Source organism: Ictidomys tridecemlineatus, chromosome 16 (genome assembly GCF_052094955.1).
Source record: "Ictidomys tridecemlineatus isolate mIctTri1 chromosome 16, mIctTri1.hap1, whole genome shotgun sequence".
In the NCBI taxonomy this organism is placed as follows: domain Eukaryota; kingdom Metazoa; phylum Chordata; class Mammalia; order Rodentia; family Sciuridae; genus Ictidomys; species Ictidomys tridecemlineatus.
In genome coordinates this window covers 4,438,032-4,461,547 of record NC_135492.1, presented here as the reverse complement: position 1 = coordinate 4,461,547, position 23,516 = coordinate 4,438,032, and the positions used below count along the sequence as shown (strand labels likewise).

Here is a 23,516-nt window from a genome sequence, read left to right as displayed (position 1 = left end):
TCCCCAGCACTGAAAAAGTTAAAAAAAAAAGTGCGATTGTTGAGTTAATAGGTAAATATATAAGCAGTTTTGGGAGATGTTGCCAAATCTCATTCATAAGGGTTATATGATTTTGTATACTTATCTGATAATTTTTATTCCCCCACATTCTCTCACCTACTGAGTATGTTGTCAAACGTTTGGATCTTGCCAATGCAAGTGAGAAATGGTATCTTGGTGTGGTTTAATTTGTATTTTGTTCATTATAAGCTAAGCAGAGCATGTTTCCATATGTTATAGCTATTTGCATTTCTTTTCCTGAGATCTGTTTATTTCTTCAGCCCATTTTTGTATAGGTTTGCTGGCCATTTTATTTATAATGTTCTTTATATTTCAGGAACATGATTCTTTGGACAATAATAGGTTGCAAATATTTTTTCTCAGGTTGTCATTGTCAAACTGTGTGTGTGTGTGTGTGTGTGTGTGTGTGTGTGTGTGTGTGTGTGTGTGTGTAGCAGGTTTAGATACAGCCAGGAAAGATTTTTTCAATGAAGCAGGTTTTGCCCACTCATAATACATAGAAAATTTCACCCAATATTTTCTAGTACTTGTTTATTTTCTATTTTTACATTCATGTTTCTTATCCATTTGTAGTTTATCTTTTGAATAAGTAGAGAAAAATCCAATTTTATAATTTTCCATGTGGTAACACTACTTATTAGAAAGTCTATTTTCTCCAAACTAACTTTTATTGTACCCCAAGTGTCCAGTTGGTTCTGTTTCTGGATTCTCTATTCTGTCCCACAATCTCTATGTATTCTTGGGCTTGGACGAGGGTACATGAATTAATTATATAGTCTGCCCTCCCTGTACCCTTCATTGCTCTTCTTTTTCAGTGCTTTCCTGCTTATTCTTGTTCTTTTGAATTGACTATAATCAACTTGACGACAGATTTTTAAAGATCCACATATGTTCATTCCCTCCCCAAGTTAAACGTCCCCAGTTTCTTCAATTTTTAGCACGTGCTTTTCAGGGGCTATTCATGATTCTGTTCTTTTCCACAAGTCATGCAACCTTAAAATGTGGCATCCAGAAATGAAGCCACCGGAGTGGGGTGATAATGACATGATTCCTTAGGGTAAGGCTTTTTAAAAAGAGTGTCATCCACAATTGGAGAAAGTAACAGGACTGGATTGAGCAGGGAAGGAAAGCCCAGTCCAAGCAGTAGTCCTTTAGAAGGGAGCAGGAGAAACTTCTCCTCTTCTGTCTGCACTTTTGGGGCAGGTACCTGGTGTCTCAACACGTTGACAAAAGGGTTTTGCTCTGGGAGGAGCTGGGAGGCCTGACTTTCTCCTTTTTCCTAGTCTCTGCCTTTTGCTAGTTCCCTGGCTTCCTCCAGGGCCTTCTAAATCGCTGGTCCTCTCCCAGTTCCCGGTACAGGTGAGTCTCTTTCCTTCTGGAGTCCTTTCATTTGGACTCTTCTTCTGGGCTCTCCTCGCGCTGTCCCCCGCTGGGCTCCGCAGTTGGTTCTTTCCACTCCCTGCCCGCCCCTCTGCATCCTCTGTCCTCTCACTGCTGTCGGCCCAGGGGCTTCCTCTGATGACGCGTTTTACTTGCGTTGGGCGGAAAGCGCCTGCGGTGGAGGAAGGCAAAGTTCACTCCCAGTACCCGCCCCCTGCGCTGGGTCCTACCGAAGTAGGAAACGGTGAAAGAGGGTCCTGTGCTGTTCTGCATGGAAGCGTTGCTTCCGCTCAGCTGTCCCTACACCATGGACTCAGTACCTGCCACTGTGCCTTCTATCACTGCTTTCCCGGGGGACCTGGAGCTCCTGGGACCCCTGTCGGTGCTCTACGCAGCCCTCATTGCCAAGCTACTGGAGGTGACGGTCCCATTCCCAGGGAGGGACCCCAGCTCTGGCAGGCAGGTGGCTGAGTTCTGGCGGAGTGGGTGCACTGACTGTCGTGGCGACGGAGAAATGGAGTGTGTCGGGCCCAAGGCAGGCAGGACTTGACTGTATTGTTAAGCGAGGCTGGTGAGAGTGTACTTGAGCTTTCCCCACTTGCACTTTTTTTTTTTTGACGGAATAGAGGTGACAACCTCATGGTATGTTCCGAAATGCAGCCAACAATCCAAACAGCTAAGGTTACTACAGGTGTTTTCCCTACGGAGACTGCTGGGGAATTGGGCCCAAATGACAGTTATCTCCTATTACGTGTAGAGGGCGGTGAAAACAGGGAAGAGTAGGCAGGTGTTTACTGCACTGCCTTTAAGCAACCATTTAAAATTAGGCTTTGAATTTTATAGAAGGATGTTAAATTCAGAGAAGTTTAAGCCAGTTTTCAAGAGTTGTCTGAAATTACATGTCACTTATCTGTTTATATAAGAGTGGAATGGAAGTAAGATTTAAAATCTTATATCATCATTGTTTTTATTTGTTGCCATAAAATTAATTAGTTCTTTCATATATTTAAGTTTTTGTCTTAAATGAATTTTTTAAATTATAAAAACCAGGTTATCTAAGAGAAAAGAATGATCCAGAGGGATTCTAGCCAGGTGTTAGACAATGTGATGATATAGGGCCTGTTACAAACTGGAAATGTATGCTCAATTTAAAGTATTTAGATTCGGGCTGGGGTTGTGGTTCAGTGGTAGAGCGCTTGCCTAGCATACATGAGGCACTGGGTTGGATCCTCTGCACCATATAAAAACAAAACAATGTGTCCACCCTAAAACTAAAGATACATAAATAAATATTTTTTAAAAAAAGTATTTAGATTCATTATACTTGAAAACACTGCAAGCCAACAAAAAATGTGAGACTGCCAGTATCCTCTCTCTTGAAGAAGCCATTGGAAAATATTGAGGAGGTGGATTTCTGATGAGGAGGTTGGTTTAGAATTGCCATGATTCTTTGTGACTGTTTTGTTATAAATTTAAGGTTTCCCATTTCTTCTAATTTGTCTGTTTCAGCTGTTTACTACATTGCCTGATGATACTCAACCTGGGCCTGATTTTTATGGACTACCATGGAAGCCTGTAGTTTTCACTGTTTTCTTTGGGATTGTATCCTTTGTCATTTTCTTTTGGAGAACTGTTCTTGTTGTGAGTAAATTAACTTACTTATACCTCAGCACATAAGCACAAGGATTATTTTATATAGTCACTGCACCCCCTTTTTTTTTCTTTTTCAGTTGCTAAGACACAAATTAGTGGTTTAAGTCAAACTAACCTTATAAAATAATTTAGTGTGGGTGCAGTTGGTAGAACTGGTAATTCTTACAGCCATCCTGACCAGTAGTTTCATATGTATCAGAAGTCTTAAAAGTGGGATAAAAGATGGGATAGGTTAGATAAATATCCTTTTATGTAGCATATATGTCTAGTAATCTATCTTAAAGAAATAACTATGCTTTGAAGATTTTGGTAATGTTTTTCAATGGAACAGTGTATTAGATTGAAGACTTAGCACAACATAATTCATTTAGGGGTTATTGTATGTTCAATTAATGGAATAGTAGGCAGATGTATTTATTTCAAAGCTTTGAGGTACAGAAAATGCTCACAATTAAATGTGAAGTGGGGAAAAAAAGCAGAAACTAAGATTTAAATGTTGATGAACTGTATGTTAATATAAACACATATAAACAGGGGGAAATGCTGCAAAGAAATACAGTAAAATGAGAAAAAGGAGATGAGATAAATTTTCCAGTATTTTATATAAATTTTTCCCAGATTTTATGATTTGATCATATGTTCAGAAAATACCTTTTTATTTGGAAGTATAGATTATGTGTTGTCCAAAAATCCATTAAATGTTTTGTTCATTAAGTCTTTTTTTTTTCGTGAGCAGAATTAGTCTATCTCTGTGTATATGTGTACATATATGTATAAGTGTGTGTGTGTGTGTGTGTGTGTGTGTGTATGCGCTTATACATACTTATGTTTGTACTGTAGGTCATTCTGTTTCATGGTTATTTAACATAATTGGAAGAAAATTATTTTAGGTAAATGGACTTTGCATATGAAAAACCTAACAGTTAAAGAGGCCAAAAGCATTGAATACAAATCTTTTCAAATCTGATTGTTCTTTTTCTGATTTCTTAATTATATCAGACATATCATTGTTAAGATAAGTTTCCTCTCCTTGTACAATTGAGTGTAAAATCTCTTAGAAAGTATTCCCTTCTTAAATAGAAGAATCGTTTGCCTGGATTCCTGTGAGGAATTTTCTAATCACATTGAACTTTTTCTCAGCTAAAAGGAAAAAGGAAATAGAAGGATAAAGAGAAGGGAAAAACATGAAAACATTTTATATTTCTCTCTCTTGTTTCTTTCATTTCAAGAACCCTGGTACCTGTTTCTCTTTTCACTAGGTTATGTGGGATCTGGTTCCTAGCTTGTTGCTTCTCAGTTTCAGCATTTGACTTTGGAACTTTAGTCCTTACCTTAGATGACTGCTTTTATGCTACTTCCCATTTTCCTCTGTTGTCATTTTGAATAAAAGGTTAGCAAGGCTATGACATTAAAGAAATGTTCATTTCTTTCTGTGTTGGAGTTTTCTGAATGCAATTTCCTATTACGAAGATCCCATGGATGATCCATGGACACATTTGAGTATCCCATCACCATTTATAACATTTGAAAGGACAAGTAATATGCTAAGTTACAAAGAAATTTAGTGTTGTTTTAAAAAAAATTCTGCTTACGTTTTATTATCAGGTAGTTTATTGCTGTCTTTTGGAAATGATTGTTTTTGTCCTTTCCAGAATATGTTAATTGTCATTTCTCTTGTTGCTTGTGCATTTTCTTCTAGCAGTCTTCCCTTTCAGATTCCTTGCTATATATTTAGTGGTTTGCAGAAATAAGATGATGTAGCCTCTTAGTTTCTAAATTCAGCCAATAGCCAAATTTAAATTGGAGTTCTAAGATGTTTTCTGGTGAGTGAAAGTGGCATATCTTAGTACAAAGATTATGCCTTTAATATTGTTTCCTCAGATTCCTTTTGAATAGTCATTGTTTCTAGACTTTATCCTGGTTATTTAGAATTGTCAAGTAAATGATTTTGAGTACACACACACACATACACACACACATATTTACTGTGAAATAAGGTGCATATCTTAGTGTTTTTATGTCAGAGGCTATTTATGAAATATCACTACCAATTAAATTTAAAAGGCTTGTTAACCTTTACTTATTTTTAATCCTATAAATTATTATCCTGAACCAGAATGTTATTAAATTCTCACTTGGTTATGATTCTTTATTTATTTATTTATTTATTTATTTATTTATTTAGTTCTCGGTGGACACAGCATCTTTGTTGGTATGTGGTGCTGAGGATCGAACCCGGGTCGCACGCATGCCAGGCGAGCGCGCTACAGCTTGAGCCACATCCCCAGCCCTTGGTTATGATTCTGATTGTTGTTTTAGGAATGCTGTTTCTATTGAGCAGATGTTTGATATCAAATTTAATCTTTTTTCTCTCTTCTAGGTAAAAGATAGAGTATATCAAGGTAAATTTTTAGGTCTCTTAAACTTGTAATAACCCTTTGTATTGGTGTTTGATGTGTGTTTTATGTATGTTTGAAGTAGATACAGTGACTTTTAATGTCTATTATCTTTTTTACCTCCTGAAAATTTTACTGTTCCTAGGTTGCTAGCATGGATAATAGAGTAGATGATGATGGTTCCAACTCTGAGATAGGAGATAAAGAGGAGGAACAAATTGTGGATAGGGAGATGATAAGTTTTAATTTGGGGCAGATTAACTTTGAATATTGATATAATGCAGATGTATTGCATTTGAAGAGTATTTCTATGCTAATGATTTAATCATGCATTAAGTAATTGAGTAGATAATTTAAAGAATGGTAATGTGAATCAGTATGTTTTCATTTCTGTTTTTCTTTGCAAAGAATTAAATGATTCCATTTTCTGAAAAGAAAGTGTTTTGAGAAGGGAGGAATATCAAGCTACAACACTTTACTGTATTTCCCATCTGTGAAATAAGCTTAAATTGAAATATCATTTTGGATGGGAGGGGTACCTGGGATTGAACTCTGGGGCACGCTACTGAGCCACATCCCCAACCTCCTATATTTAGAGACCAAGTCTCACTTAGTTGCTTAGTGTCTCGCTCTTGCTGAGGCTGGCTTTGAACTTGGGATCCTTCTAGCTCAGCCTCCTGAGCCACTGGGATTACAGGTGTGTACCATTGCGCCCAGCAAAATATCATTGTTCTTATATTTTTCTTAAATTTTAATAATTTTTATACTCTTATTGCTAATAAGCATAGATTGCTTTTTAAAAGCATAATAGCTATGCTAAGAAGTATTTCCTCATAGTACCATATAACATGTCTTTGCTTTTAGTAGATTGAATAATTGAATTTCATTTAGTGATTGTAATAATCTTGTATATTTCCCACTTTTAGTCAATGAACAGCAAATTTCCAAAAGGTGAACAATTTCATAAAAGAAAAGAACTAATGCAGAAATTGTCAAATTATGAACAGAAGGTATAATTATTTTTTTGTTTCTTTCTCCCTTGGTTCTAGCTTGAATCATTTCTACCTGTTTTAATTTAAAAATCGTATTTTAAAATTTTTTTCATTATTTCCTACAAATCATCCAAATTCTAAGCAGTCATGTATTAAGTACTGCTTTCTTCTGGAAAGGGTCACTTGTCTGGAAGTAACTTGTATAGTAGCACTATAATTTGTGTATCTTAATTCTGAATGCTTTATTTGCATAGGTGAAGGAATCAAAGAAACAGGTTCAAGAAACCATGAAACAAAAAAATGATTCTTTCTGATGAAACAACTAAATACAAGGTAAAAATCCCTTCTTTGGGGGGAATTACATTCTAAACTCAAAAGTAAATGTAATGAGTGAGTAATCTTGACACCTATTTTTTCCAGGATAAAATGAAGCTTCTTGAAAAAGCTAATGAACTTCTGGATGAGAGAGCTAAAAGTCTTCATGTTATGTTAGAATCTGAGAAAGAACAGAAAGCTAAGAATCAGGACTTGGTAAGAGTTTTGCTGCTAAGTGTTACTGCAATTTGGCTTTTGAAATATTTTGTAAAATCGGTTAAGTTAAACTTAGTCTAGCTGTTAACTAAAGTAAGATTAGGAGCCAAGGAAGTTGAACTCACTTCTGCCCATTTTGTGGAACTTTTAAGTACTGATACAACAAATTATTTTTATGGGCCTAGGAAATATTTTTATTCTCAACCTTGGATAATTTTCATATTGCTTTGCTCTGCCCTTGGAAACATGCAGAACAACTAAAAATCTATTGTCCAGTTGAACAGTATTTGTTTACTTTTTACTTGAAAGAGTAATGAATTAATCAATTTTCTGTACTTAAAAAAATTTATTTCATTTTCAATTCATGTTTCATTTTCAATTTCTATAAGTTTCTATAATTACATAAAAGTTGCAAAAGATAGTAGAGAGTGTGTTCTGAAATATCCTACCCCCAAGTAAACTTGATCACCTAGCTGAGGTAGTATTTATCAGATTTCTCCACTGTAAAAATTCTTTCCAATCCTTTTCATATTGTATTCTTTGGAAGTTACCATGCACAGCCCACAGTTAAAGTATGAAGAGTTACAAGCTCAGGATGCAGCTCATGGTAGAGCACTTGCCTAGCATACATGAGGCCCAGGATTCAATCCCAGGCATTGCAAACAAAGATTGCAGAGTTATATCCACTTCCTTAAGGAGCGGGTATATTTATAAATTTTTTGGATTTCTTCTGTATGTGAGATTAGTCTATTCTTCCTTAAATTTTATCATTTTTTACTTCAGATAAGAAAATTTTAAAAATGATCTTGGGAAATTTTTTTCTCTATCACTAGAAAAAAATTACTAATTTGAACTGGTTTACTTGAAACAGTAATTAATTAGTTAATTTTCTATGCTTTAAAACATTTTATTTACTTATTGCATTATGATTTTCTATACTTTGACCTTTTTTTCTGGTTATATCATAAACAGTAAGGTTGTGGATGCCATGAAATATTTATGACTTCATTTTCCCTAATCTCTTTCAGTTCTTGATTTTTTGCTTAGTCCAAAGCTGGATCCCCTGCATTTACCTGAAATGTAATGGGATGGCTTGACAAAAATTTTGTTGTGTTTATCTTTTTAGTATATATATGTGTGTGTGTACACACACACACATATATATATCAGTATTTCTACTGAAATCCTAATGCATATTTTGTGTTCTGTTTTCACCTGGCAGATAATGGAAAATAAGAAAACTATAGAGAAGCTTAAAGATGTCATTTCATTGAATACTTCTGAACTTTCAGAGGTAAAGCTGCCAACTCTTGCTAACGAATATTAATACTACATCTTAGTTTGGTTGCAGACCAAAAATTTGAGGTGTGCTAAAATGTGCAAAAAATGAGAACTGTATGATGTGTGGTTTGGGAAAGTATAACTTTGTTTTTTCTTTGGAATTAATTCACTAACTGTAGTGTTTTGCATTAGCTTCACATTGTCCTTAATGAAGCTAAGCTTCGTGAAGAGAAGGTGAAGTTGGAATGCTGTCAGCTTCAGAAAGAAAATACCATGCTTAAGAAGAAGAAAGAGCAGGTAAAGAAAATTTGATGTCATACATAATGTAAACTATAGAAGTGAATATCATTATCTTGTATCTTTCTTGGATCTGTTTCTGAGGTAAGGAATATTCATGTAGGACCTTTTCTAGATATGCAAAGTTTAAACAATGCTCCCCAAATTGAGTGCATATATATGGTCTCCATCTGTTTTGGATTTTTGGATTATTGCTTTTCTTATCAAATGTCAATCAGTTATTAACTTGCATAGCCTCAAAGAAACTTTTTAAACCAGAAAATTAAGTATTTTATGATCCTCTTTTGAGTAGTTACTGATTCACCGGCCAAGGGAAGATTACATGATAAGGAATCTAAATTTAGGAGACAGTCATATGTGCCCAGCCATTCCTGCTGGAGGTAAATTATTTGAATTGGCAGCAATTTTCTGGGGAATGCAATAAACAGGGTCAACTTCCTGATAGCTCTGATGTTCTTACTGCAGCTGTGAGAGTTGAGGCCACTCTGCCCTCCTCCTTAACCAAGGTCTCAACCTCCTCGATTGAGGGAGGCCACCGAGGAGTATGGCTCTGTATTTCTTTGTCTAAGTCTTGTAGTCCTGATGTATCCAGTGCAGAAACCCCTCCCTAACCCATAGGAATTCATGTGTTTTGACTTTTCAGTTGCAGCAGGAAGTGAAAGACTGGAGTACATCACACGCTGAGCTCAGTGAACAAATGAAATCATTTGAGAAGTCACAGAAAGATTTACAAGTAACGCTTAGTCTTAAAGATGATACTATTAATGTAAGTTTATACTCCAAATACATGTTTTATCTCATGAATTCTCCTGAAATCTTTGAATTAAAATCGAGAGTCTTCCAACCTTTTGCTTCTTTTCTAGGCTTTAACTAATTACATCACACAGTTGAATCGGTTACAATGTGAATCTGAATCTGAGGATCAAAGTCGAGATGAGTCAGATGAATTAACCAATGGAGAGTTAGCAGGTAAGATCAGTCTCAGGGAGGTTGAATCCTTTTTTGCTTTCCTGTCTTTAATTAAGTATACAGATGCCACTTTTCAGCTGGCTGAATTTCTTCTTAAGCTTCAGGGTTGTAGACACATATCACTGGATCTATAGATATGTCTGTTGCATTGGCAGAGGTGGGTTGCTGGGGTATAATGTAGCAATAGGCATGTGAAGAACACTTGATTTTTTCTATCCCATTGAAAACTAGTAAGTACACTGCAGCCACAATAGTCACATCCTATACCTCTAAGTATTGAACATTGTACAGTAAGAGAAATTTATTTCTTAACTTATGCAGATGATACTTGATTTTGATACTCATCATCTCTATGGCTCTGTGGTTTTAAGTCCACAGTCAGTCTTAAGAGTCCGGAGGTAGTTGGAACCATAAACTAAGGCTGTGAGAACAGAGGCTAGAGACTATCAGAAAGCTAGAGAGGGAGTGTAACAGTGTTTACTGATGAGGAAAATATTTCCAGATGTTTTCTCCCAAGTTGGATATTGCTTACATAGCAAGTATTTCAAACCACACCTGGTAGTAGATTCAGGGAGAAAATAGAGGATTGAATCTTTCTAAACAAGACACTTACTTGCCCAGGTGAAGATAGATCTGAGAGAGAAGAAAAGCTTTTATCTTACAAGAATAACATAGATAACATTTTAGTTGTGCAAACTAGAAATTCACCTTTTTATTTTTTTTTTTTTTTTTTTATTTTTTTTTAAATTTTTAATATTTATTTATTTTTTTAGTTCTCGGCGGACACAACATCTTTGTTGGTATGTGGTGCTGAGGATCGAACCCGGGCCGCACGCATGCCAGGCGAGTGCGCTACCGCTTGAGCCACATCCCCAGCCCGAAATTCACCTTTAAAAAAAAAAAAAAAAACAGACACAGTACTTTTATTTATTTTTATGCTGAGGATCAAACTCAGTGCCTCACACATGCTAGGTGAGCACTCTACCACTGAGCCACAACCCCAGTCTGAAATTTACCTCTTTCTTTTTTTTTTTTAAATCTAAGCTTGCAATTCTCTTAAAAGTCATTAGTCTAATCAGTTTAATTATTTAGTTGATTTTTTTTTCTTCCGGTGTTTGAACACAATCATTCTTTTGTTTGGGGAAGTTAGGAGAATATAGAGTTAAAAGTAAGGAAAGGAAAAGCTAAAAGTCTTTTGTTTTTTAGGTGATCAGAACGAGAAGATCAAAGATCAAATTAAGCAGATGATGGATGTCTCTCGGGTATAGTTCTTTATAAGAGTCCCATAGTGCCTGTGAATTCTTCCTGTGCCTCACTTTTAAGAATACCTCTCTTTTCTGCAATTTTTAGACACAAACTACAATATCAGTAGTTGAAGAGGATCTAAAACTTTTACAACTTAAGCAAAGCGCCTTGATGTCCACAATATGTAATCTAGAAGGTGGGTTCTTCTTGAGAAGAAATTGCCATGTTGAGAAGACTTAAAATTTTATTGGAAAGATAAAGAATGGCTTCTTGCTTTCATGCTTCTTACTTTTCTTGGCACTACTCCCTCACACAAGTTCTTAAGTCCTTGTACACATATAGAGATAAGCTGTTTTATCCTTTACAGACCAAATAAAGAAATTAGAAAGTGACTGCAATTCACTACGGTCTTCTAAAGCTGAACTGGAAGAGGAATGCAAAACTCTTAGGCAGAAAGTGGAGATTTTAAATGAACTCTACCAGCAAAATGAGATGGCACTACAAAAGTAAGATTTTCATTGTTTGTTATTGTTATCACTGTGTGAACTAACAGATAATTTTATCTTTTCTTAAGATTATTTACAATTTTTTCTAGTTGTAATAAGTAGATATTTGTCTTTTGTCCTTTGTGTTTTGTTTCCTATAAGTTGCATTTTTCTTTCTATCGTCAGTCTTAAGAGTCCTGAGGTAGTTGGAACCATAAACTAAGGCTGTGAGGACATCGTAATCAATTGTCAAATTCATATGAAGGCAGGAAGTGGTAAACTGGTATTAACAGTCACTGATGTGGAAATACCTCTCAAAAGATCTAGGCCCTTTCTATGATCCCACTATTTATTTTAATTACCTTTCATTGTGATCAGTTATGTAATTCTAATGTTTTGAACTTTTATCTCTAACTCTGGACCTTTAAAAATACTGAGTGATTTGGAATGACAATTTTTAGTAGAATAAAAACTTCAAAAAGGAATAATATTTACTTATTGATGGTACAAGTTTTGGACTTGAATATCTCAGATGTTCACACTAAAAATTGAACTGTGGCAAGGACCTTAGGAGTTATGATTACAGAAGTACTTGTTTGTAGTATATATTTATATATTAATCTTCTCAGTGTGGAGCTAGTTATTTTTTGAAAGTTCTTTTGAAGTTTTTAATCCACAAAAATACTTGAATTCTCTAAAAATAGGTTTTTTGTGTCAGATTTTGTTTGTTTGCACCTGATTTTACTCTTCGGCATATATATATATATATATATATATATATATATATATATATATATATATATATATATATATATATATATATATATATATATATATCTTGTTAAAGCAAAGACAGACCTTCTTATAGACCTAACTATTTTTAGGTATTTTGACTTCTGTTGCCTAATTAATGCATTAAATATTGAAACCTTTCCATTAACTTTTCTAAAATTCTGTGATCTCCAAGCGACCTTTTTAGAATCTCAAATTTTTGTTCAGGCCAGTTCTAAATGCCTGGCCTGTTTCAAAGAAACATTTCTCATTTTATCACTTTTTATTTAAGAGAACACTTGTTTTCTCTGTCCCTACTAGTAATATGAATGACCTAAATGGCAATTAATTTTCTTTGTAATGCAGTTAAATTATAGTACTATTTTCCTCAACTCCTCCAAAATTCATTCAGTCATCATCTGTGGTTTGTACTCTTTTTACTCATCCCCAGGTACTATGTTAGTTCATGCCTGTGTCATCTTTTCTGTTTCTAACCTAGGTCATCTGTCTTCATTCTCCATTATTTATATTTTTATATAATTTATTTCAAATCCTTAGTAATTTTCTCTATAGCTGCTTGAGTGGACTTTCTAAAATATGTCTGTCCATGTCAATATGTGCCTGTGGTTTATGAAGAATTTGCTTTCTATTTGATGACCTGTTCTTTTTTTCTTCCTTGTATCTTTTTAATAGTTTAAATATTTTTAATTATTTTCCTCATCCCCTGTATAAGCTTGATGTAATCATAAATTATAATGGAATTATAATTATATAATTGTAATTATATAATTATAATTATAATTTTATTCATCTTCTCATAATTTAAAGGCCATGGTATATATTCTGGATTTAATAAAAACCTGACATAGATTAATAGGTTTATTATTTTTTTTATGGGCTTTAAGTAGCTCCCGAATCAGATAACTGTTGTGGCATTGTATGTTAGTACTTCATATACTGTGAACTCCATAAGACATTCATTCAATTTATACACATATTTAAAGTTTCTGTAGTTCTGCATTCTACACTGTTGGTTTCATATTTGAAATTATTTTCATTCTATTTGAACATTGTCCTTTAATGATAGATTTGATTAGTGTATCAAAGTAGTACAAGGATAAACAGAATAGTATTTTATCCACTAAATATTGCTACCTTTATAATCTGTATTAGGTTGACATGAACTTCATGATTAGAGTTAAAACCAGTTTCCATTTTTAAAGGATCTCTCTTTTGGCTACTGAATTTTGACTGTTACTTAGTTTTAGCAATTTAAAAATATCCAATTAATTACCATCTGTTTTAAATTTTTTCTTTAAGGAGTCCATTATCATTGTTGTTTGGTCTTATCCCTCCCCTAGTTCCTGTAGTCATTTCTCTGTTTTTTTAACAGTTTTATTGGGAAGTGCCTAGATGTAGTTTTCCCCACCCCACCCACTTTTTCCTCTTGCAGTTATGTTGTTTGGGACCATTAAATATTTCTTGAGTCTTTTTTTAAATGTTGATTTTACCTCATTCTCTCTTCTGATTATAATAATGCATATTAGAATTTGATTTCCCCTGCCTCCTACATTCTGGATTTACTTCTTCTGGATATTTTCTTCTGACCTGTCTTAAAAGCGCTAGGATTTATTTTACTTCCCAAATCTGCTGCTAAAATCATTCATTGAGTTTAGGATTTTAAAAAGTTCAGGGTTTAAAATATTATTTTAGTTGTAGATGGACATAATATTTTATTTTATTTTTTATAGAATTTTTTTAAGAGAGAGAGAAAGAGAGAATTTTAATATTTATTTTTTAGTTTTTAGCGGACACAACATCTTTGTTTGTATGTGGTCCTGAGGATTGAACCCGGGCTGCACACATGCCAGGCGAGCGCACTACCGCTTGAGCCACATCCCCAGCCCGACACAATATTTTATTTATTTTATGTGGTGTTGAGGACTGATCCCAGTGCCCCACACATGTGGGGCACGTGCTTCACCACTGAGCCACAACCCCAGTCCTATTTCAGTACTACAGCTCAAACCCAGGACCTTGAGCCATGTGCTCTACTATTGAGCTACCTCCCCAGACTCCTTGCTCTTTCTCATAAGTGACTAGTGTCTTACTGCTTTCCAAGCTATCTTTAGTCTCATCATTCTGCCTCTGCCTCCTGAGTGTCTTCGATTGTAGGTAGGTCACCACACTCAACTATTTCTTGGTTTTATAGTTTCTAATCCTTTGACAAAATTCATAATCTTTTTTTTTCCTCTTTTGTGGTGCTGGGGTTTGAACTCAGAGCCTTGTGCATGCAAGGCAGCACTCTAACAACTAAACTTTATTCCCAAACCTGAAATTCATAATCTTGACTTTACTTTTTTGAGTATATAAAGCACAGTGATTTTAAAACATGTGCGGATAACCCCATTAGGTGGTTTCCTTTTCTGTGGGATTTTTTTCTCACAGAATTTTGTCTTATGGAGTGCCTGATCAGTTTTGATTGGCTAACATTGTTGTGATAATTATAGATGAAATTTGAGGACTAAGATGAAGTTATCTTTTTATACAAAAGTGTTGAGGTTACTTGAGTAAGATTGTCTGTCACTTTAAACTTAGTCAGCAATTAAGATAATTCAAAAATGACTTGTCTTTTCAATGTTTCAGTATTGTTCCTTTTAGATTTTTTGCTTGTTCATCACTTAAGTGTGCAGTACTTTCTAATCTAAACTCAAAGGCTAGGGCTTTTATTAAGGGTCCCTTTATTTGTAGCCCCAAACACTTGTTTTTTCCTCTAAGCCCAGGAATTTGATGAAGGCTTAGTTCAGACTCATTATATCTTTGTGTTATCTTCAATATGTGGGTAAACCTAGGAGAAAAGTACCTTAAAGTGCCAGCCTTAATTGTAATTCTGAGATTCCTTTTTCTAATGGATCTTGGCCACATACATATATCTTCACTGCCTTTTTAGGTTGGATCCTTTCAAACACAATTTTATATTCTTATAAAGATGTTTTGATTGTTCTTAGTGCTCTCAGACTAACTCTTTGATAATTGGAAACAAAATTCTCTCTGTCCTTCAAGATTCAGTTTTCTCCATATTCCTTCTTAAGCCAGTGGGGAAAATTATTATATTTTTTTAGGTGTCATTTATACTTGAAACAGTGAGCTCTTTTATTCTTTAGCATCTTACAAGGTAACTAGTATATTATAGCCACTCATAAAATACTTGCTGAAGAATTAAATGAGAAGCTATATAAGAATATATAATCCCCTTTTTCTATTTGGTATCAATAATCCTTTTTTACTATAGTTCTTCTGATTTATGGAAAATTAAGTTTCAATTTAATTATCTTTTGAATTGGAACTATGGCTAAAGTAATACAAGGATAGCAGAAAATAGTATTTTTTAAATCATTAAATGTGGCTACCTTTGTCTCAGTCGATGAACATCTTGAGTTTCATGATCAGAGTTAAAACTTGTCAGTAGATAATACTCTGATCGTGGGTCAGTTTGGCTTCTTTTCAGACATTATCAAAACTCAGATTTGTCTTTTTGCTTAATTGCAATTCTTTTGAAATAGATATCTAAAGTGTGAAAAATGTTCTGTCATTAATTGCATAGCTAAAAAGACATATTCTAGAAGATTTTTTCTTTGACTGACTATATCTTTATTATGGTACCAGTCTTGGATTGAGAAAAGAGTTCCTCCATGACAAAGATATACTTAGTGTCCTACCCATGGCAGAAACGAGAAAAGAATTATCCCCTGCTTTATCCTAATATGTTTAATTATGTTAGGTTGATCAGTCCTGATCTTCCACATTGAAGTAAAGTGAGTTTTTATTATCTTACACACAGGATACTTGCCCTTGGGGCACATGTTGTTTTCACATTTATTTTATTTACTGGTAAGTAGAGAATTAAGAGGAGAAGTTAGAAAATGTAAGTGATTTGCCAGAGTTTGATTTACAAAATTGCAGGTTTGAATTTCTATTTTATGTGCCTAAGCATTTTATAGAATTGTGGGAAGGGATATTTACAAAGAGAAACTTTTGATTTGATAACTGGCTTTATTTTAGGAAACTAAGCCACGAAGAATATGAGAGACTAGAAAAAGAGCAGCGGCTGTCAGCTGCAGATGAAACGGTGCTTTCCGCTGTACAGGAAGTTAAAAATTACAAGTGAGTTCAGTTTCTAAAGGAGGGTGTCAATGTCTAATGATCTAGTGTTAGCTTTCTTTTTTAATCTTTTTTTACATTATGTAGATAGAAGAAAATAGCATGGAAGTATAAATAACGAGAGGATATGAATACATTCAATTCACACAGGAGAAAAAATAAATTTCAACTTTACAAATGAAAAATGTTAATAAAAAATTTACTTACACCCAATGGGAAAGACCATAGGGAACTTGGTCAATGCAAACAGTTCTGGGGGTTTTGATTGTTGTAGTAATTCTTTAAGAAATCAGTTTGCTGTGTGATGTATCAAGACCCACAAAAGTGTGGCATTTGATAGACCTTGGAAATCTTCTATGGATATAATTTGAAAAAAATAAAAAATGTTTTAAGGAGGAAGATATTTCTAGCAGAATTACTTGAGAACACACTGATGAACAGTTACAGAAATTATAATTTATCATTCAGAATCTTTAGCAATTAAATGATAAAGAAGTTATTAGTATTAGGTTTTTATTTTATTTATTTATTTATTTTTGGTGCTTTACTACTAAGCTACATCCTTAGACCTTTTTTTTCCCTTGAGACAGGGTCTCAGTTGCATAGGTTCCCACTTAATTGCTGAGACTGACCTCGAACTTGTGATCCTCCTGCCTCAGCTTCCCAATCATTGGGATTACTGGCATGTGGCATTGCACCTGGTCTGTAGTATTAGTTTTGATCACACTGGATTCATATAACTATAGAAATGTTTTTCTTATGTATGATAAAGTCTTTAAAAGTATAGCTGATGGAATAAAGGGAAAATGGTCAGAATGTTTCAAATGTTATTCAATTGTTGTAATTCTTAGGCGGAGAATTGAAGAACTGGAAGAAGAACTACAGAAAACCGAGCGCTCATTTAAAAACCAGGTAGTAATTAATACTGTCCTGTGGTTGCAGAATTCTTTGTATCTAATACAGACAATTATAGGCTATTATAATGAGTCCCTAAAAACATATTTTTTTAATGTGTTGTCTTTTTCAGATTGCTGTGCAGGAGAAGAAAGCTCATGATAATTGGGTAAGATTTTTTTCCCCCTTTTCTTTATTTTGTGCATAGCCTACCGCAACTGAATTTGAATATTTTCTCTTTAATAGCTCAAAGCTCGTTCTGCAGAAAGAGCTATAGCTGAAGAGAAAAGGGAAGCTGCTAATTTGAGATAGAAGTATGTGATTTTGGTATCTTACTATATGTTTTATAGTGTTTTAAGGTTATGCTAGATATTATCTATGAAGGAATAGATTGCTGTTTCATAATTCAGCCCATTCTTTCTCAATATTCAAGACTATTGGAAATGACCCAAAAGATGGCAATGCAGCAAGATGAACCCATGATTGTAAAACCTATGCCGGGAAGACCAAATTTACAAAATCCTCCTCTGAGAGGTAGGGGACACTTTGTAAAAGGAGCTATTTTATTTCTTGGTGCAGAATGTATGTAAATTACTTTTTATTTCTGTGTCTAATGGTTATGAAATAATCTGAATGATTTGCTAAAGCAGGAGGTGAGGGTTGGTGTCAGGGAGAAGGCTACCTTAAAGTAGTAACACGGCATTGTTGTCTTTAGGTCCACTGAACCATAATGGCTCTTTTGGTCCATCCCCCGTGAGTGGTGGAGAATGTTCCCCTCCACTGACAGCAGAGCCAGCTGGAAGACCTCCTTCTGCTACTCTTAATCGAAAAGATATGCCCAGAAACGGATTTGGTGAGCATTCACATGTTGCTTTATAGTAAACTGCTTCAAGGTTTTGTTTTTTTTTTTCCCCTTTTGAATATTCTAATAAAAACATAGAATTTGGGCCTGTACAATACATAGAAGATAATTTCTTACTTTATCTTAGTGAATGTTTTCTGTAAAATCTGTTCTAGAATAGAAAACATTTTTTTTTTCCTGGAGGTCCCTGTATTGTTTTTTTCTTTTAAATTTTACACTGTGAAGTGTAAACCTTTATCTTTAAATTAAATCTCTATGGTGTTCCTTTCCAAAATATTATAAAAGTAGCCTTAAACTTTATGTAGCATACATATTTCCAACATGAAATACTGAGTCTTATTTCCAATTCTAAATAGGACTGTAGTCTTGGTAAGATTGGAAGTCAGGTTATACAGAATAAAGAAAAAACAGCCTACACATACTTCAAGTCTATAGCTTAAAGTTTAGGACCAGTACTTATTAATCTGCTGTTCTATCAACCCAAGGCAGTTCTTTATTTTACTTAAGTCTCTTCATAAATTGTGATTTACGTATTGGGCTACCCATTTTTTTTAAAAAAAATATTTTTAATTGTAGATGGACATGATATCTTTATTTATTTTTTAAATGTGTGCTGAGAATCAAACCCAGTGCCTCACACATGCTAGGCAAACACTCTACAACTGAGCTATGACCCCAACCCCTGGGCAACCCATTTTTAATGTTGCTTTCCAGTTATTGTTGAACCCTGATCTGTCCACCAGTGGTTTATTTCTTCTGAAAAATACATACAAGGGCTCTGATCTTTCTTTCCCAAGGGTCAATGGATGGACCTTTACCTCGTACTGGTCTTCTGAGGCATCTGGGAAACCCGTTGCCTCTGGTAAAGGACCAAGTAATTTCAAAGAATCTGTAATTGTGGATGGAGGATTTTTATTCTTTTCATGTTAGAATAAGTCTGAATCCATTCTTTGATCTCTAACAGACCCAGGATGTGGTCCAGCTCACATGAACAGCAGCTCCAGAAGTTCTTCTCCAGCTAAGGTGACGAATGAGGGCAAGGTAAGTTCTGTAGTTACTGTGAATCATGTGGTCATGCAGGAACATGTAGCTTTCCTACAGTACTTTCTCTTTGCTTTATCCTTCTTTGTGTTCTATTTGTACTATCCCATTTGTTTTTTAAAAAGCAAACTGTTCCCCAAGAACCTGAGACCCCCTCAGTCTCCACCATTACTTCTTTGACTGAGCATCCAGTTGGAGTAAGTACTTAGAGGTTGAGAACTGAATTGGGTTTTATTCTGTGCATTTCTGGGAAGGATATTCAGAGCATGACACTGATCTTGTTTGCTTTAAACTGCATGCAATATTGAGCTTACTTTTCTCCTTAACTTGGGAATGTTGCTTAAGTGTGTACAACTATAATGAACTACAGAATGTAAAAAGTTATCACTCTAACTTTATATGGTGTTTTGTGTTGAATCTTCTAAGGCAAAGTAAATTCATTATAAATTATATAATTCATCATTTTTATTTTTGTTTGGAAGAATGTTATTTAAGAATTCCTCCATTTGTGCAAACCCTATTTTGAGTGATTTGAATTAGATTGGTATCAGATTTTCTGAAAGTGAAATACTGTTTCAGTGAAACAATGATAATCTGAAATGACCTCTTGAGCCATTCCCAAGCAATGGTCTCATTTGTTCACATAAGTGTATTCTCTTGTAACTGTGTTGCTATTATATCTGGTAGGTCTTCTGCAGCTCTATAATAAAATAAATTTTTAATTGTTTAGTTTCAAACCCACTACTCATAGGAAATGATAAATCAATATCTCAAATGGTGTACAGTAAATGAAAGTAAATATTAAAGCCTTTTCTTCCTAATTTGTGTATATAGCACTGTGATGGAAAATACTTCTCAAGTTCCAGTGTATATATATTCTAGGAATATACATCTCTGGAGAAATCTAAGGGCAGCTTAGATAAGACCCCAAACCCCTTTGTAGTAGAAGATTTAAAAGAGAGCAAAGACCCATTGTTAGAGAGGAGTAGAGGTGGGAAAAGCATGGCTTGGAGGCAAACCTGGGATTGAGTTTCTTTAATATGCAGTGTGGCCTTCAACAAATTATGATATTCCATTTGCTTTTGTTCCCTCTTATTTAAAACAAGACAGTCTACTTAAAGATCTCAGAGGTTGAATAATATATGAAAGACTTACCGAAGATACTCTGAATAGTAGCTATTATTACATGGGTAGAGAATGGATTTTTCATTTTATTCTGTTCATTCTTAATATGGAAGTAATGAGCTATTGTGATGAAAGGGAAGTGATGGGGAGGGGGGAGTCCCTTTGAAATAGATTGTAGTGAATACAGCATGACATACTGGTCAGAAATCACCTCTGTTAACAACCTCTGCCAGTCCTCTTGCCTTTCCCTTTCCTGTGCAGATATAATCAGTAACAAACTGGTCCCTCTTGTGGCATCCTTCCAACTTCTGTAAGCTGTCAGTGGGAATACACAGGAGGGGTGGGTAGAGTTTTGTTGCACTGATGGTGTTCTCTGGACAGGTGCCTGTTTTGGGTTTTAGCTTTTATCGGTGTTGGTACTTTGTCTTAATACATAGGAATTTTAAAACTTTTAACTTCTTTCAAATCTCAAATTGCAGGTGCATATGGCTATGAAAGGGCCCCCTCCTTTCTCAGGGGTACCCTTCATGGGCCCCCCCATGGGACCCCCAATGGGATGGCCTCCACCACCTCCCATTCGGTATGGACTGCCACTTCAGCTCGGTGGGCCTTTTGGGCCTCGGCAAATTCCTCCACCATTTGGTATGATGATATGAATAGTAGTGATTGACTTATAAATCACATTCATCTTCCACTTCTATTGCTTGCTAAAACAGTTGGTTGCTATCTCAGGTCTTAACAATAAAAGGATAAAGCTGAGTACATTTTAACTTTTCCTCCAGTTTTCTGGGACATATGGGACACTACATAATCTTATACTGAGATAGGCAATAGCTATCTCTCATAGACAAGGATAAGGGGCTATATACAGAAAAGCCAGAAATATTACTTCTGCAGATGTTTGTTGAAAATCTGTTGATATGCACTGCAATAGATGGAAAGGTGGATGAGACGCATGCCATAACTTAAAATTTTCTCGCAGATATGAAAATTCTACAACATAAAGTTTGTAATCACCCATAATGGAAGCATAAGCAGTAGGTTATAGAATATAGAAAAGGAAAAGTCAAACCCTCCTTACCTTGAGAAAAGTCAGAGGGAAGTGTTAAAGAGGAGGATTTAACAGTGACCTAATAAATGTTGCTGCTTTAATTAGGTGGCTGTGGAAGGCCTTTTCCTGGAGGGCCTGCACCTTGATTCTGATGGCATGTGTAAAGTCCATGCTGAAATACTTCATGAATTTTTAATGGATAGAGTAATAAATAGTGGGATTTCCTTTTATCAAAATTTCTTTGATGTAGTAAAGTTCTTATTTCATAATCTATCATCTTTTCATGGTAATATAGTACTTCCAAATATAAATGGAGCTCTTGTGAGATAGAAATAATTCTGCAATTATATAGTAGGGAAAGAAAAACGACAAGCCTGGAGCTAGGTAGAGCCATATTTAAATCCTTAATATGTTGCTTCATGGCTGGTTGGCCAAAGTCTATAACCTAAACTTGTTCCATTTCAGTTTGCCTCATCTGGCAAGTCAGGATGTTCGCCAGTTGATGTTCTAGGCTTGAGAGAAATTAAAGACTATAATATCAACATACTTGAAATCACCCTAGTTCAGAAATTTCTGGGTATTTACATAACTTCCTTTTTATTTTCCAGGTCCTGGTATTCGTCCACCAATAGGCTTCAGAGAATATGCACCAGGTGTTTCACCTGGAAAACGGGATTTGCCTTTTGACCCTCGTGATTTTTTTCCAGGACCTGCACCAGCACCATTTAGACCTTTAGGCTCATTTGGCCCAAGAGAGTACTTCATTTCTGGTGCCCCATTACCACCTCCAACTCATGGTCCCCAAGACTATGGGCCACCACCTGCTGCAAAAGACTTAATGCCTTCAGGCTTTAAAGATGAAGCTCCACCTACACCTGATTCTCAGAGTAGTGAGGGATGTTCACAGGCCTTAAAACAGGGCCTGTAAAATTAACCTCTGACACTTAGTCAGAAAATGGACTATGAACTATTCATCGAGTTAAAGGATTATTGGCTTCAAAATATAAAAGTTTATTTTAAAAGGTTTATGTTTTTAGAATAAAGCTGCCTTGGCGCAGTATACATTTTGAGCCAAAATATTTTCCCCCTAAATATCCCCACTTAAGCTAGAGTATTCTTCCAATTTTAAAATGTGCAATAAGGAATATCTTTGTTTTAGTTAATGTAGCATATACAATTGCTAAATGATTTAGAATGTCATAATTATGGACATTTCTTGTGGAAATGCTTTAAAACATGTATTTCCATTATCCTATTTTTAGTGTATTCCAGTTGATAACAGAGAAATGGTGTTTTATAAGCTTGATTTTTTTCTCTTTAAATATCTGGTCGCAGAGACTGTTACGCTAAAAATGTTTACTCAAAGATCATAAACTTCATTTTCCTTCTTGCTGAAGTTCTTTGTTGTAATAGTTCATAAAAAATTGTTTATTAATATTTCCCAAGTGTCTGTTGATTCATTGGATCGTCATGAGACTTTGTGCCATTGGGGAAGCATGTAAACTCACTCTCAGAACTGAAGATGGTGACTTGGCAGCATATTCCCTGTTGCTCACTGTTAAGGAGGCTGGACCTTGGTCAACTGTGGACTTCTACAGAGGATTTCTTTTACTTGTGAGAAGTCTTGTGGCTCTATTTTTGTAGCACATTCATGTACTTTTTTCTAACCACTGTCTATGTGAGAATGGTTTTCTGAGAATGAGTTTACATTAGTAGCAAGAGTTGTTTGACCTGAAGTTCTACTGCTTTTGCCATTATTGCATTATAACAGTAAAATATAAGGTGGTATGTTGTGTCTATAAAATAAGGAAATTTCTTTTTAAAAATGTACATAACACACTCTTCTCTTTCCCATACCTTGCCACTGATTTTCAAGGAATATGATAAAAAAAATTAGAAAAGTATAATCCTCTAAGAATGAATGAAACTCATAAACTTATAATGTCTATAATCAGCAAATATGGGCTGAATTAAATTCTTTTTTTGATAGATACTCAAATATATTTTATTTAAAAATCAATTAAAGCAAATCCTGAATCTGTAACTACTGTCTTTAAAACAATGTTTCTAAGAACTAGCTCTCCAGAACTGTAATATTAATTACGGCAATTTTAACAGTACATTTTAAGAGGTTTAAGATTTAAATAAAATTATAAAAGCCTAGTACTTTTTTTTACTGCTAGACCATATTCTTCCATTCTTTTAAATTCTAGAAAGTAATAGGATTGTTGAAACCTAGAACATAACATATCATTGTTCTTTTTATGTCCCCTAAGTGTTCTCAAAATAGGGGCAAAAGCTTCAGTGTGAAACAAAATCTCT

At 34.8% G+C, this 23,516-nt stretch overlaps 3 protein-coding genes across 3 annotated transcripts; all 3 read left to right on the top strand.

Moving 5' to 3' along the window:
* The first annotated feature begins 1,534 nt into the window (after positions 1–1,534).
* Positions 1,535–6,459, top strand: LOC144371455 (transport and Golgi organization protein 1 homolog). The gene is made up of 4 exons (XM_078033769.1): positions 1,535–1,858; positions 2,950–3,081; positions 5,474–5,495; positions 6,416–6,459. The coding sequence occupies exons 1-4, from the start codon at positions 1,712–1,714 to the stop codon at positions 6,442–6,444; spliced, it is 330 nt and encodes a 109-aa protein (XP_077889895.1). The 5' UTR covers positions 1,535–1,711; the 3' UTR covers positions 6,445–6,459.
* A 22-nt stretch (positions 6,460–6,481) lies between these two features.
* On the top strand, positions 6,482–17,427 carry LOC144371376 (transport and Golgi organization protein 1 homolog). The gene is made up of 14 exons (XM_078033716.1): positions 6,482–6,499; positions 6,736–6,814; positions 6,902–7,012; positions 8,235–8,306; positions 8,486–8,590; positions 9,234–9,356; positions 9,454–9,559; positions 10,766–10,821; positions 10,910–11,000; positions 11,172–11,310; positions 16,123–16,224; positions 17,073–17,133; positions 17,249–17,284; positions 17,362–17,427. Exons 2-14 carry the CDS (start codon positions 6,782–6,784, stop codon positions 17,425–17,427), a joined length of 1,101 nt encoding a protein of 366 aa, XP_077889842.1. The 5' UTR covers positions 6,482–6,499; positions 6,736–6,781.
* Positions 17,428–17,431: 4 nt separating this feature from the next.
* On the top strand, positions 17,432–22,631 carry LOC144371454 (transport and Golgi organization protein 1 homolog). Its single transcript, XM_078033768.1, has 5 exons — positions 17,432–17,649; positions 17,831–17,968; positions 18,942–19,018; positions 20,623–20,785; positions 21,803–22,631. Exons 1-5 carry the CDS (start codon positions 17,478–17,480, stop codon positions 22,120–22,122), a joined length of 870 nt encoding a protein of 289 aa, XP_077889894.1. The 5' UTR covers positions 17,432–17,477; the 3' UTR covers positions 22,123–22,631.
* Positions 22,632–23,516: the final 885 nt, after the last annotated feature.